Source organism: Drosophila yakuba, chromosome X, assembly GCF_016746365.2.
Source record: "Drosophila yakuba strain Tai18E2 chromosome X, Prin_Dyak_Tai18E2_2.1, whole genome shotgun sequence".
In the NCBI taxonomy this organism is placed as follows: Eukaryota; Metazoa; Arthropoda; class Insecta; order Diptera; family Drosophilidae; genus Drosophila; species Drosophila yakuba.
In genome coordinates this window covers 3,288,808-3,302,030 of record NC_052526.2, presented here as the reverse complement: position 1 = coordinate 3,302,030, position 13,223 = coordinate 3,288,808, and the positions used below count along the sequence as shown (strand labels likewise).

The 13,223-nt window shown below is 38.4% G+C and overlaps 1 protein-coding gene across 25 annotated transcripts in view; it reads left to right on the top strand.

The window, feature by feature from the left end:
- Positions 1-13,223, top strand: part of LOC6524152 (small conductance calcium-activated potassium channel protein) — a 61,275-nt gene that overhangs the window by 31,426 nt on the left and 16,626 nt on the right. For 11 of the 25 annotated variants that reach the window (XR_005561052.1, XM_039373892.2, XM_039373895.2 and 8 more), the window contains 5 exons: positions 4,935-5,080; positions 7,186-7,405; positions 7,503-7,604; positions 11,925-12,241; positions 12,381-12,485. Coding sequence is in view for 24 of the 25 variants with exons in the window: in XM_039373892.2 (XP_039229826.1) it covers positions 4,935-5,080; positions 7,186-7,405; positions 7,503-7,604; positions 11,925-12,241; positions 12,381-12,485 (890 nt within the window). In the remaining variant the exon portion in view is untranslated. Of the gene's footprint in view, positions 1-4,934; positions 5,081-7,029; positions 7,127-7,185; positions 7,406-7,502; positions 7,605-9,698; positions 9,705-11,924; positions 12,242-12,380; positions 12,486-13,223 lie in introns of those variants that run through there. The other 14 variants (XM_043207035.1, XM_043207038.1, XM_039373900.2 and 11 more) reach the window with 6 other exon arrangements.

Below are 13,223 nucleotides of genomic sequence, written 5' to 3'. Positions count from 1 at the left end.
TTTACGGTAATTTGTATTCTAAATATAAAAAGTGTCTATTAATTTAAAAAACTGGATAAATGGCTCTACATATCATTTCGTATGTATTTCCTTAATCGAATCACAAACTCGCTTCCTTGTGCTGTAAAAATTTCTAAGGGTGCGCTGCAGGGCAGGGCAGGGTAAAAATATTACTTATACGCCTAATTAAGCTCCAACAAAGCGAACACTTCATTATATATTTCCTGCACTCCGGCTGGCAGAGATTTGAGATGGATGTGGAGCGGTGGGAGGGATAGATTTCCTGGCGAGGAAAAGAAAACGTAACCTTAATGTAATGTGAATTACGCTAAATTTATTAGGCAACAATGAGTTAGCAGAGCGGGAGGCAAGCGGAAACGGAAACGCAGGCAAACCGAAAAGCGAAGGGAAAACCCTCACGAAACCACGCACACATACGCGCGTACACACACACGCACACACATGAGGCTGAGCCTAATCGTCATCGTTAACTCCGACTTCAGGACCTCTTCACCCTGGATTTTGCAACCAGTTGTTACCAATTTCGTCGCTTGTTTCGTATTTTCTCTCCTAGTTTCGTTTCCTTTTTGCGTGATGGCCGCGTTTTGTATAGGAAACTCGATAATTTCCACCAATTTCCTTTCGCTGCACATGCGTGTATGTGTGTGTGTGTGAGTGTTAGCCCTGTTAGCTGGCAAAGTATGCGTGCGTGTCCATGCGAAGCTCATAAACTCTGTGTCGGCAATGAGTATGTTAATTTGGTTAGAGGTGAGAACGCAGGTGAGAAATAATTTCGGGGCGTGGCAACGGCTAAATGCCAATGGCAACAACACATCTCTTTTGCGGCGTGCGTGATCGACCAAAGGCCAAAAACAAAAAACTAGGAGACAGATAAAATTGGGGCCAACGAGGGGTTGGGCAGCAATCGAAATTACTTAACCAAGTACTTCAAAACGAAAAGTTTGACGCAAAAGACGCAAAATTACCCAACAAAATTACACTCTTGCCAACAACTTTCCAACCCGTTAATTCCACTGTTTGTAAACTTGGACAAACTTAAATGCCAATTTATCAGGAATATGCCTTTTTTATAGTTCGTTTTCTCGACGTAATTTAAAGTATACTAAAGTGCACACAAGTGTCACTTAGATGTTTGTTGAGTGAAATGGTTTAATAAAGATTTTCAAAATATTTATTAAATGTATTATTTAACACATAATCAACAACAAATTTTGTATCTATTTGGCCATGTTGTACATTTCGATTTCACTGAAATCATATTCATTTGCCCCCGAGGCTAATTTTATTTAGCGGCCACAATATTTGATTGTATAGATTTTAAAATTTGATTATGCTTTGTTTAAGCACACATGAATTTTGGCTATTTCCATAGATTTAATTGAATTCCACGAGTGGCGAGTTTCGGTATTGTTGAAATTCCATCAACGTTTTATAAGTTATCCTATTCATAACATTCCGCATTAGAAATTCCGTGTAAATTGAATTTCTCTACTATTTTATTCTTCGATGGCTTTTCATTTCACTCCACTTCACTAAATGCGTTTCTCGTTTAATTTATGCCCGATGGTCTCGGGCATTTGTGAGGCACTCAAAGGAGCTTATTTCCTCGCACCAGAACTTGCAACATTTTCAAGTTAAATGACTTCCTTTGGGGCATTTATTTAATCTGCTCCTTACCGTTTTATTTTTTCTTTGGGTATTCCTCCTTCCCGTTACGCTTTTCAACTTAATTAAGAAATCCAATTAACATCATTGACATTAGATGTCCTAGAATATGCGCAATTTGTTTTGTTTTTATACATACATATATATATATATTGTTTCTTTTTTATTTCGTTGCTGCTTTCACGAGCACATGGCAGCCACATACACACACACATACTCGCACAAATTCACGCATCTGCCGAAAAATAGATTTTCCCTCCTTTTCGGTTGCCCTCTTTGCATATGTATGTGTGGTCGGGGGCAAAGCAGGACCTCACTGGCCACCCCCGAAAATCCACACCCTTTGCTGACAAGTAGGCGTTGATGTTGATGTTGACGTTGGTCTCGTGTGTGTCCCTCTTTCCCCTCACCCCCACCTCAGAAAACGGCCTACCGCCCATCGCCACCCCCTCGTTGCGTGTGTCCCAAAATTGTGAGTGTGTGCGCCTTTTTTGGAGGGGTGGCTGATGGTTGGGGGGCTGGGATTTGGGGACCGAGAAAGTGGGTGGCCAGCACGCAACAAACAAACGATAACAAACAATTGTGGCAACGACAATCGGATACTCAGTGTCTACATAGCATTCCCCTCGTTCTTTTCAACATTCTCCATTTGTGTCTGCCTGATTTTCGGTTGTGAATGTGTCGGATAAATACTGATTGTGTAGGCAAGGGAATCGTGTTTAGAGTCGTGTTTGCTGCCAAGAATTAGGAAATGTCCTTGAAGAGGCTCAAGGAATTTCCACGACGGCTACACCTTCTACTATCTGTTATTCATGTTAGGTATGTGCAACGTGTAGATTCACATTTATAGTAACTATTGCCCCAATAAGTATGCTTTAGTTTTAGGGTCTGAGTACTATATACAATACTATATATCCTAATGAAAACCAAGACTCATATGTTGCAGTAGTAGATCCTTATTTGTACTACTCGTTCCCTTTGACAATCACTCAATCGAAACAAAACGCTTAGCTTCGCACAACGATTTGTCGTTTTACCCAATTATGACAGCACTAGCCGGGGTTAAAGGGCAACCCATTCACGCCCACAAATCTGTCAAATTATCCACATGATCGCCCACTGTATGGCGCTGTAGACGACCAGTCCACAGGAAATCCCAGTCAAGTCGGACAACTTTGACTCATCTCCCTTCAGCTGGCTTAAACAGTGACACAAGTAACACAACTGCACAAGGAGCCGGAGCCACATTCAAGCAAATCTACTTAGAATAAACCAATTCACACACACACGCACGTACACATGCACGCATGTTGGGGCCCACACAGATACAAGCACGCTGCCAGTGCGAACAAGAGAGAGAGAGAGAGAGAGAGAGAGGGAGAGGGAAATGGAGGCAGGAAGCTTTCATTACAGGGGAGTGGCTGGCTTTCACCGAGCAGCTGACAAACTGCGAAAGCCAAAAACTGATTATGGCTTTAGCCATTCAAAGCGACAGCACTCTACACTTGCAAATAGACAAATTTTTATGTGTGTGTGGTCTAGTGAGAACACAAGGAGAAAGACTTTCTTGTTTTCCTCTCTTCAGAAAATGATAACATATGACTATCAAATAGACAAGTTTATATGTGTGCGTTCTAATGGGAAATAGCAAACACAAGCCAAAGTTCTTTTATTTTGTTATTTCCTTAAAAAAAAACACTTCGTGCACATTTCCGCAAAAAAAAAGTTATTTTCAGTGCATGACTGAGATAATTGAGCAATAATCGAGAACGGAGTGCAACCAAGTTCCATTCCAACCGAAAATTGAGAGATATACAGAAAGTGAAATTAAAAATCAGTATATGCACTTGGCACTCTACTTGCTTGCTCTCTTGGACCAACGCGCTTCTCCAGCAGTTGTGCCAATTTTTGTTATATTTTTTTTGTCGCTTTTGTCTTTTTTCTCCCAAGATCCCGTAAGTGAAGTACAAGTTAAGCTGGAGCCTTGTGGCCCAGTCACGTAGTCTTTTTTTTTCCCACAAAGAAGGTGCCTTTTCATGGGCGAAATAAGGGGGACTGAGCTGTTCTTTATAAACAAATATTTGGATTTAGCAACTGAGTGAGCAGTAGAACGGCAGCAGAAGCTTAAATTCAAGTATAAAAAAAGGAAACAAAAAGGAAAGAGGAGAAAAAGAATTTTGTTTCCGAGCTAAATTTTAGGCCGTCCTGCGGCTTTCCCTCTCAGTCTCTCTCTTTTTCTCTCTCTTTCTATCTCTCTCTTTCTCTGTCTACTTGTGTGTGAGTGTGTGTCTAGTTTACGACTTTTACTACTTTCTTTTAACTTTCCCTCTCTTTCGGGCCCGCACAGCATATGCAAAACCGCACCCATATTGGAGGGCAAGTAGAAAAGCAGATTACTTATCTTTTAGTTTTCATTTAAATATGAAGACCAAATTGTACACACACGCCGCTTTTTCCTTTTTACTTTTCTCGCCCATTAGAGTGCCGTGCACACATCTACGTATGTCTGTATATATATATATATATATATACATATATAAAGGGAACCATGAAGTGGAGCTTCTTGGGTTTTTGTTTTCACGCAAAACTCTATCTTTTACCCAGATAAAGATAGAGCAGAAAGCAAGTGGATTTCTTTTTATTTCCCGTCCGCTCTTTCAAATCCGGCTTTTTTCGTCTAATTTTGGTTAGACGAAAATAATTGGATTTACACCGAATCAAGAATCTAGATGGAGGCCAGGGTAAGAGATAGTCATTTTGCATGTGATGATGTCGTCATTCCGGAGGATAAAGAACGCTTTTCCAGGAAGATGAGTCTATTTCTTTTCCACGACGGCTGTGGGCTGTAAACTGTGAGGGAAGAAACCAAATTGGAGATATTCATAAGTGTAATTTGTTATTCCATGGGGAAGACAATGAGAGGATTGTAAATGAAGAATAAAAACTACAAAGCCTTTTAGAATGAAAGCCATAAAAAATTCTATGTGTTCAAGCCTTTTATGAATTGCTTAAATATGAGATACACAAATGAAATGCATTTAGCGTACATTTAAATAAGTTGCAGAATATGCACTGATGGTAAAGTATACATATGAATTCAAATTGATTTGCATAGCTATTCACCAAATGCTAGTTGCTTAAGCACTCAAGCACTCTGTCCAGACACAAACACCGTTTGATTATTTATTGAAATTCAATCGATTGATACTGGTATTGATACTAATAGTTGAAATACGTATACATTTTAGCTCCGCAAACCGGCGTCGACACTCTCAATTCCTGGCTCGATGAAAACACCTTCCATTGCGAACCGGGAACAGATCTCATCTGGATGCAACGAAGAAGCGGCCGAGGCACTAGTGGGTATCCACTCAGACTACCCTAGGTATGAAATGTATGTATAGCCCGATCCGAACCGCCAGTAGAGTACGTATCCACAGCAGCGTGCATTCATTAGCATATAGCCCCCCTCCCTTCCGCCCATTCAAAACAGATCCAACTCCACCTAGAGTTCGTATCCAAACTGATTTGTTGCACCCACACCCAAGAAAATCGATGTATAAAATTCATAAAGTTCATGAATTCGAATTAGTTCCCCTAAACATGCATAGGTGACATGGATTAGATAGATGGAACATATATATATAGAATGATGTACTAAAAGCATTTAACAAGTAGTAATATGATGTGCGATTTTCGCTCAGTGTGCGGCTTAGATAAGGTGCAGTGCCACAGAAGGGAATGCCAATGAGTAGGAGCAACGATAACCGTAACTGTGGGCAAATCATTGACTGATGGATTGAATGGCCCGGGGACAGTAATTAGCTGTCAATGGCAGGACAAGTGAACCCGGGATTGATGATTTGGCGAGGGCAAAAATGAAAATGGAAATGGTGCCCCATGTATTGGGTAATATTCATTGGGGAGTGCTTGAAAGGAGTCCACGCGATTCAATTTGAGCACTCTAAAGTGAATTCCGCTCACGAATGAATACTGGGATGGTCCTGCTGTCCTGGCTTCCACATAAATCTCTATGAATGTCGTGGATGGCAGGATATTTTCCTGCAATCACGTTGGCAATTTGGCACAGTTCAGCAGTTTATAGAGGGGGGCCAACAAAAAGACGGGGGATTGAATATATGGCTATGGCTATGGCTATGGCTATGGCTATGACTATGACTATGACTACGACTACGACTACGGCTACGACTGCGATTGTGAATGTGGCTATATGGGCATCGAAAACGAGGACAGCCAGCTGTGTGTGTATGTTTTCATTTGTCAGCAAAATTTTTATTGGCCATCTTTGGCTCATCGAAAGAGCTGGCGCTTGCCCCCTCCCCCCAGCTCTGTGCTCTGTCCTCTTGTCGTCGGTGGCTGTGTATCTATAAGATACAAATTGATATGACACATTTGGGAAAGCCGGAGCAAAGCGAAAACACACAAATCTGTCATTCAGGCTGCAAGATTTATTAAGGTGCCGACTAGAGTTGAACGGAGCTGAGTTGGATCTGCTCGAGTTGAGTTCCGTTGACTAGAGTTGAGTTGGGTTGACTTAACCCCCGGATACCCGGATACCCGGATACCCCGACAGCCCCACGTAAAAATCTCGACAGTTCCAAGCCCCCCGGCCACTCAAGCATTAGTCAGCGATCTGTGGAAAGCACTTAGAGGGGGGGTAAAAACCTGTGAAAATAAGTACGAAAATGGATCAGGACCTTGGAGTAAGTCCCTTTTATTTATTTAGCCCGGAATTAGGTGTATTTCGGTCAAGTAAGAACAAAAACTAATCACAAGGAAATTATGATAAAGCACGCTTAATAATAATTAGTTCCTGCTTAATCAGCAATATTGTTTTCCCATCTCAAGATTAGCTAAAAAATGAACGCATCCCAATTAGAAAACAAAGCTCATTAGTAGACTGAAAATAAATAAATGGACCATCACAAATAGCTTTTCAATCCCTAAATAGCATCATTCATGGCAGGGAATTAAGTTAGCCTAATTGAACACGTTTAGACATTGCATACTCACATATAATGAAAAAGTAAAACGTTTAAGCAAAAAAATAATGCAAAATCACGGCATCAAAGAAAACAAACAAGGTGTGAAAATGCAGTCAAAGCATCAATATGAGATTAAATCAAAACAATGATTAACTAAATGGAAACACAGTGGCCTATGTAATGTTTATACAAATCGAACTACATCAGTTTTGACAATGTTTTTTTTTTCTCAACACAACACAACCATCCATCCATATGGAATAGAATTGTTTGATACTATAATTACATCCCCAACACGTCCTTTAATTAAAGTAGCTAACCATCGATTTATTGGTAGTGAATTGCGCTACAAGCAACAGAATGGATATCCCTGTGTGGGAGTGTGAAAGGAGAGAGTTGAAGGGGATTTGGAAGTGGAAGGGGAGTGTGTGTTAGTGAGTGTGGGCTCTGGAGTACACATTGTCCATCTGATTGAACTCGAATAACCCCGCAGGTATATGGAAGAACGTGCTCTTACTGGCGGCAATACGTCCAGGAAGCCATCAACAAACTCGGCCAAACACAAACCCAATGTGGGCTATCGCCTGGGAAAGAGGAAAGCCCTCTTCGAGAAGCGCAAACGGATCAGCGATTACGCCCTGGTCATGGGCATGTTCGGGATCATCGTGATGGTTATCGAAAACGAACTGAGCAGTGCCGGTGTCTACACAAAGGTGAGAGTTCTCTTATTACATTCCCACACAAGTACAATTAATTAAAGCTGCCAAAACGAATCCATTGAATGCATTTCTCGATTTACCTTTTTTCCAGGCATCGTTCTACTCGACAGCGTTAAAAACCTTAATATCTGTTTCGACTGTGATTCTTTTAGGACTTATAGTAGCTTACCATGCTTTGGAAGTGCAGGTGAGAGTGAGTGCAAATTGTATTCTTCTCTTCCAGATGTTATTGATGTTCTTGCTGATGGTCGTCATCGTTAACTGTTTAACGTTGCCGTCGTCACTCTCGCTCACTGTCACCATAATACCGTTAGAGCCCCCCGATAAATCCATTTCCGAAAATGCCCCTATATATGGTCATGCTAACCCCAGAAAACCCCAGAAATCCTTTGGCCACCAGTCATCATCGCCATCTCGGTTTGTTTGTATGTTTGTTAGTTAGATTGTTTGTTTGTTTGTTTGTTGGTTTGCTGTTGAAAACGATTTCGTGTATCTTGTTATAATTTCGATTAACTTTCCATTGTTTTTCCTGTTTTTTCCTATTTTTCCTTTTACTTTCAATGGAAGGGTGAAGGAAGGGCGATAGAGAGTGCATGTGTGGTGAAAGTTGGTGTCAGTGTGAGAAAGTGACAGCCCGGTTCCGGTTCCGTTTCGCATTCGTTCATTCCACAATCCACCTTCCCACGTCCCCCTTATACCTCGGTCCATTTTGATATTTCTCTGGACATCTGACATCTAGAACCTCTAAAAAATATGAAGAGAGTTTCTTTCCACCTCCAAGAATCTAAAGTAATGAAATTATGAAAGCTGAAACACTGTACATAAAGCTAACCATTCTCATTCACCCAACTCACCTTGACCACCACAATCAATATATTCACCACAGTTGTATTTTAATTCCGAATAATCGCTTTTGAATTATCAAATCCAATTAAGCCCATTTTTATGTAAACCTTTTAACCTACCTTAAACTTTGATTGAAATTCATATTACATATTACTTTCCTTTTCTTTATTGACAAACACAAATTGCCTTGTTTTGGCATTCGTTTTGTTTTTGGTATCATTTCCATTTAACGCAGATCCTTGACACATGATATAGACCGGAATTATTAAGAGAACTATTTCCATTCCATACCAAAATCGTTTCGTACTCGTTTACCTCCAATATGCGCTTCAAATACCAGTTGCATGTACAGCACTATAATTTGTTTTATTTGCTCAATATTTTGAAATATATGATCCATATTCATATATATGTATATGATCCTTATATATATATTTATATATATATATATATATATAAATATGTATACTTATAAATAACCTATTCAATTTCCACTTCTACTTCCTCTTCTTCAACTTATTGGTTTCGCCTTACTTTTCTCGTTTCGTTTACCTTACAAAAAACAATCCACAAAATTCCAATAAATTAGTTAAGACATGTGTTAAAATTTATTGTTGGCATGAGTTAAATATATTTATATATAGCAATTGAAAACAAAACCCCAACCGATTTGCAAATTTGATCGGTTGGTGCTTGTTCTTTTGAAATTTAGAAATACGTAGACAGCATGGGAGCATCTATTTGACTAGTTCGTAATTCTATTGATTATATCTGTAAACATAAAAACAAAACATAATTATATACTACAACATGATTGATAACAATATTATCTATTAGCAACATACGCGAATAAAACCGAAGAGAAGTGGAAGATACTCGAAAGCCCTAAACTTTCGTTAGCTTCATCGACTTAACTCAAATACTGTTTGTAGGGACAAAGTCCTGTGTTCAGTGATCGAATTTGGATTGGTAATTAATGTCTCCATATCGGTAACTCGATGTGGCTATCGACAGTCCGCAAATCAGCCTCCTTGTCGCAATCGAAATGAAGTAACAAAAGCCACAACAAAATAATCTTTAACCCAAAACTCTCACAACTGCATTTAACCATTTCCATATGTCCATGATTCAATCAAGCCAGGTCATTGATCAGTCGTCTGTCAGTCAATCAATCAACCAAACCAGTCGTCAATCAACCAGTCAATCAATCAAACCAGTCAGTCAGCTGATATACTTTCTATATACTTGTATATATATATATTTATATACAAATAATCCCCCCGTCAGAAATCTCATAATTCGTATTCTCTTCACACAATTTGTTTTCTCTCTCTCTCTATTATAATAATAACTCCGAATCAATGTTTACCCCCCCTCAAATTAATGTTGACGTTTAAAAGTAAAATTTTAATATGTAATTACCTTCCATTATGCTTTGCAGAATTCAGTAAGTAATACTTATTATAATATCTACCATACATACTTCAATATTTGTGAGTAAATCCAAGTCAAAACCATGCATAGTGTTATGTACCATATACGGAAGCAACCAATACCAATACCAAAACCAACTCAAATCAAAAAACAAAAAACAGTAACCAAAAAACCCGAAAACCGAACCAACAAAACATGCCTAGAGTAGACAATCCATAGATCGTACCTAGATTGAGTATATCTATAATTACCATATATACTATTTATATATATCCAAAAATGCATACTGAAGCCAAAAAGCAGCAACCATGCAAACTTAAAGTCGATGTTTAGCTGAAACGCGTCTGTATCGTGTCTAGTGTATATACATACATATACTTTTTTTTGTGATTTTTTTTTTTGTAATGAAACTAAAAACAAAAAGTGCAGTTACAAATACAAATAATACTGTCACACGCCATCCAAGATCAAAGGCAACCGCTTGGCTGTTATATAGCGAAAATTGTGGCTTAGCTTTGCACCCAGAAACCACCCAAACCACCCAACCGCAATCTCACCTTGTCTTGCAGTACAGTGCAGAATACAGTACACAGTAAACAGTAAACACTGGCTATGTGCGAATCGATTGTGGAAATGTTAAAGCGTACGGTGGTTATTTTTGTGCCTTAAACCTTAATTCCTATTCATTTAACTAATTAAATTAAAAAGTAAACGATGTTTGAATATCTTAAAATAATATCTTTTGAGAATGGTTTTTCTTTGGTCTTGGAACGAGAAATAAGAACTTACAAGCCCCAATTCTGCCACTAAAAAGTTGTTCAATCCTTACTCTTCATGTTTAGTGCCCTTATACTAGATATTCCAATAGAAGAATAGAATTTTTCAAAAAATACAAAATATCCGTATATCATGTTAGAAACGTTTCTTTCCAATCGGCTTGCATATATTACATAGATGGACATGTGCACAACATACATAAAAGCATACCCGCATACATATGAGCATTCCCATTGCTAAGTCGACACTAGATATATATATATGTATATATATTAATCGATATATGTGTAGTATCAAACATCAAACCCATCTATCACCAAATTTAGAGGCAAACACATCAGAGTTTGGCCAAACCAAAGAGAGAACACAGGACTTTGTAAATGTGAGATAGGAGAGACCTCCCAAAAGACCTTGTCGCAAATCGATAATCAATTAATCAGTCGGCTTAACTTGCGAATGGCTCATATGCAATTAAAAACGAAAGACACTTAAATCAGAAGACCATGCATTTCCTCAACGGGAAAAGGGAAAATGCACATCATTTAGATTGTTGTGCGAATAGCCACTGCATTTGGGATGGTTAAATATCCAGATTTATCGATATGATCAATCCAACTGTAAAACCATCGATAAATACGATATTTTGCCATTTCTACTCTGCCTAGATGTTGTGATATTTATAGTTGTTTGTGCATATCTATCGCCTAATTGCACTGCGAACTTTAGATTAATGCAGTTACGAACTAGGAGGCTTAACACCAATCAAATCCAGTATGGGGTAACATTGAACTTTTGAAAAATTGATTTGATAACGAGAATGTAACGAAAAAGGATAAAGGTAATACAGCAACCAAGAAAACGAAAACGAAAACGAAATCGAGTGAAATGTGCTAATTACACGAAAACACGCACGCTGCTTTCTAGTAAGTACTTGCACTCACACATGCACCAAAGTACACATACACCTACACCTACACTTACACCAACTAATGAACAAGAAATAAAACATAAGACACGAAATGAATTTCGGATGAGATTCCGAAGCTTACAATACTTGAACTTGACTCAGGAATTGCTTCCACTACTAAAACAGAAACCATTAACACACATACGCATACACATACACACGTAGGAACACACACTTGACACCTCCTCACCAGCACCCACAACCACACCTACACATACACACCATTGACGTTGTACTTGTCAAATAATTCATGCTCGTATATTTGAGTGTAATTCATTTTTGTTTAGTCGCAAAAAAACCAAAAAACCAATCAATAAATCTCCAATTATAATTAATAAATTATATACGTGTTCTCCTTTTTCTTCCCTTCTCGTTTCTTTTTCTTTTTGGCACACACGAACGAACCAATAAACTAAATAACCCCGTATATCTATATCCCATGTATCGAAATGCGACTATAATTCCAATCGAAATCGAAAAAAAACACAGTTATTCATGATAGATAACTGCGCTGACGATTGGAGGATCGCAATGACATGGCAACGAATTAGTCAAATAGGGTTAGAACTTTTTATATGCGCTATACATCCAATTCCTGGCGAATACTATTTCCAGTGGACGACGAAATTGGCCAATAAGAATAAAACAATTGGCACCGAAATGGTGCCATATGACGTAGCTTTATCATTACCTATGTTCCTTCGATTATATTTAATCTGCCGCGTAATGCTGCTGCATTCAAAGCTATTCACAGATGCATCATCACGGAGCATTGGCGCTCTCAATAGGATTAATTTTAACACAAGGTGAGTTCAATTCAAATTAAATCATTGTAAAACTCACACTATGCTTCAAATATGGCTTCGGTCGCCTTGTGCGCTTCTTGGGTTAATTTAAAGCATTGATCTAGTGGACTAATACCCTTTATTTACCTCTCCATTATAGATTCGTTTTAAAAACTCTAATGACAATATGCCCGGGAACGGTTCTATTGGTTTTCATGGTCTCGCTGTGGATCATCGCATCCTGGACGCTGCGTCAATGCGAAAGGTAATGGCCTTATTCTATTATCAAATTTATGATATGATATTTCTACTTGTAGAGATTTTGATTTTCCTTTATATTTTTAATTGTACTTATGCTTTCGTTTCGTTTTGGTCTCAATGGTTAATTGGTTTCGTTTGTGTTCGGTTTTATCGTTTTTTTCTTATTCCGTACTCCGTTTTGCGTTATCCATATTTTTCATAAGTTTTTCTCTGAACGCCATTTCCGTTAAACGTTCTGATTCAATGTGTTTGCCACTAATACTTTGACATAATTATGTATTTAATATCAATGTATGTATGTACATAATGTATGTGCCAAGCATTACGTAATGTCTTTTCCAAGAAACTCAAAAACTCGAAAACTAAAGCATCTTCGTCACAAGTTGTATTTGTAATATTTTTTATACTCCTGTATAAAACAAGTTTTCGAACACATTTTAAAGTCCGGAAAAAAGGGTAAATGGGGATTTAAGCACAGCCACAGTTTACAACATACACGATAAACAACAAAAATAAAGCGAATGTGCATTGTTGCTTATTCATACGTGCTAAAGAATTTACATGTAGCTTGCATTTTATCCGCATACACATATGAAAACCAAATCGCCGACAAAAGACCAAAACAGAAACGAGTTCGAATGCGAATCTGTAACAATCGAAATGCAATTGTCACTGTCACGTAGCGAACGATTGGATAATGCTTGCATGTGTTTCAATTTATTTACATTTGGCATTCGGATTC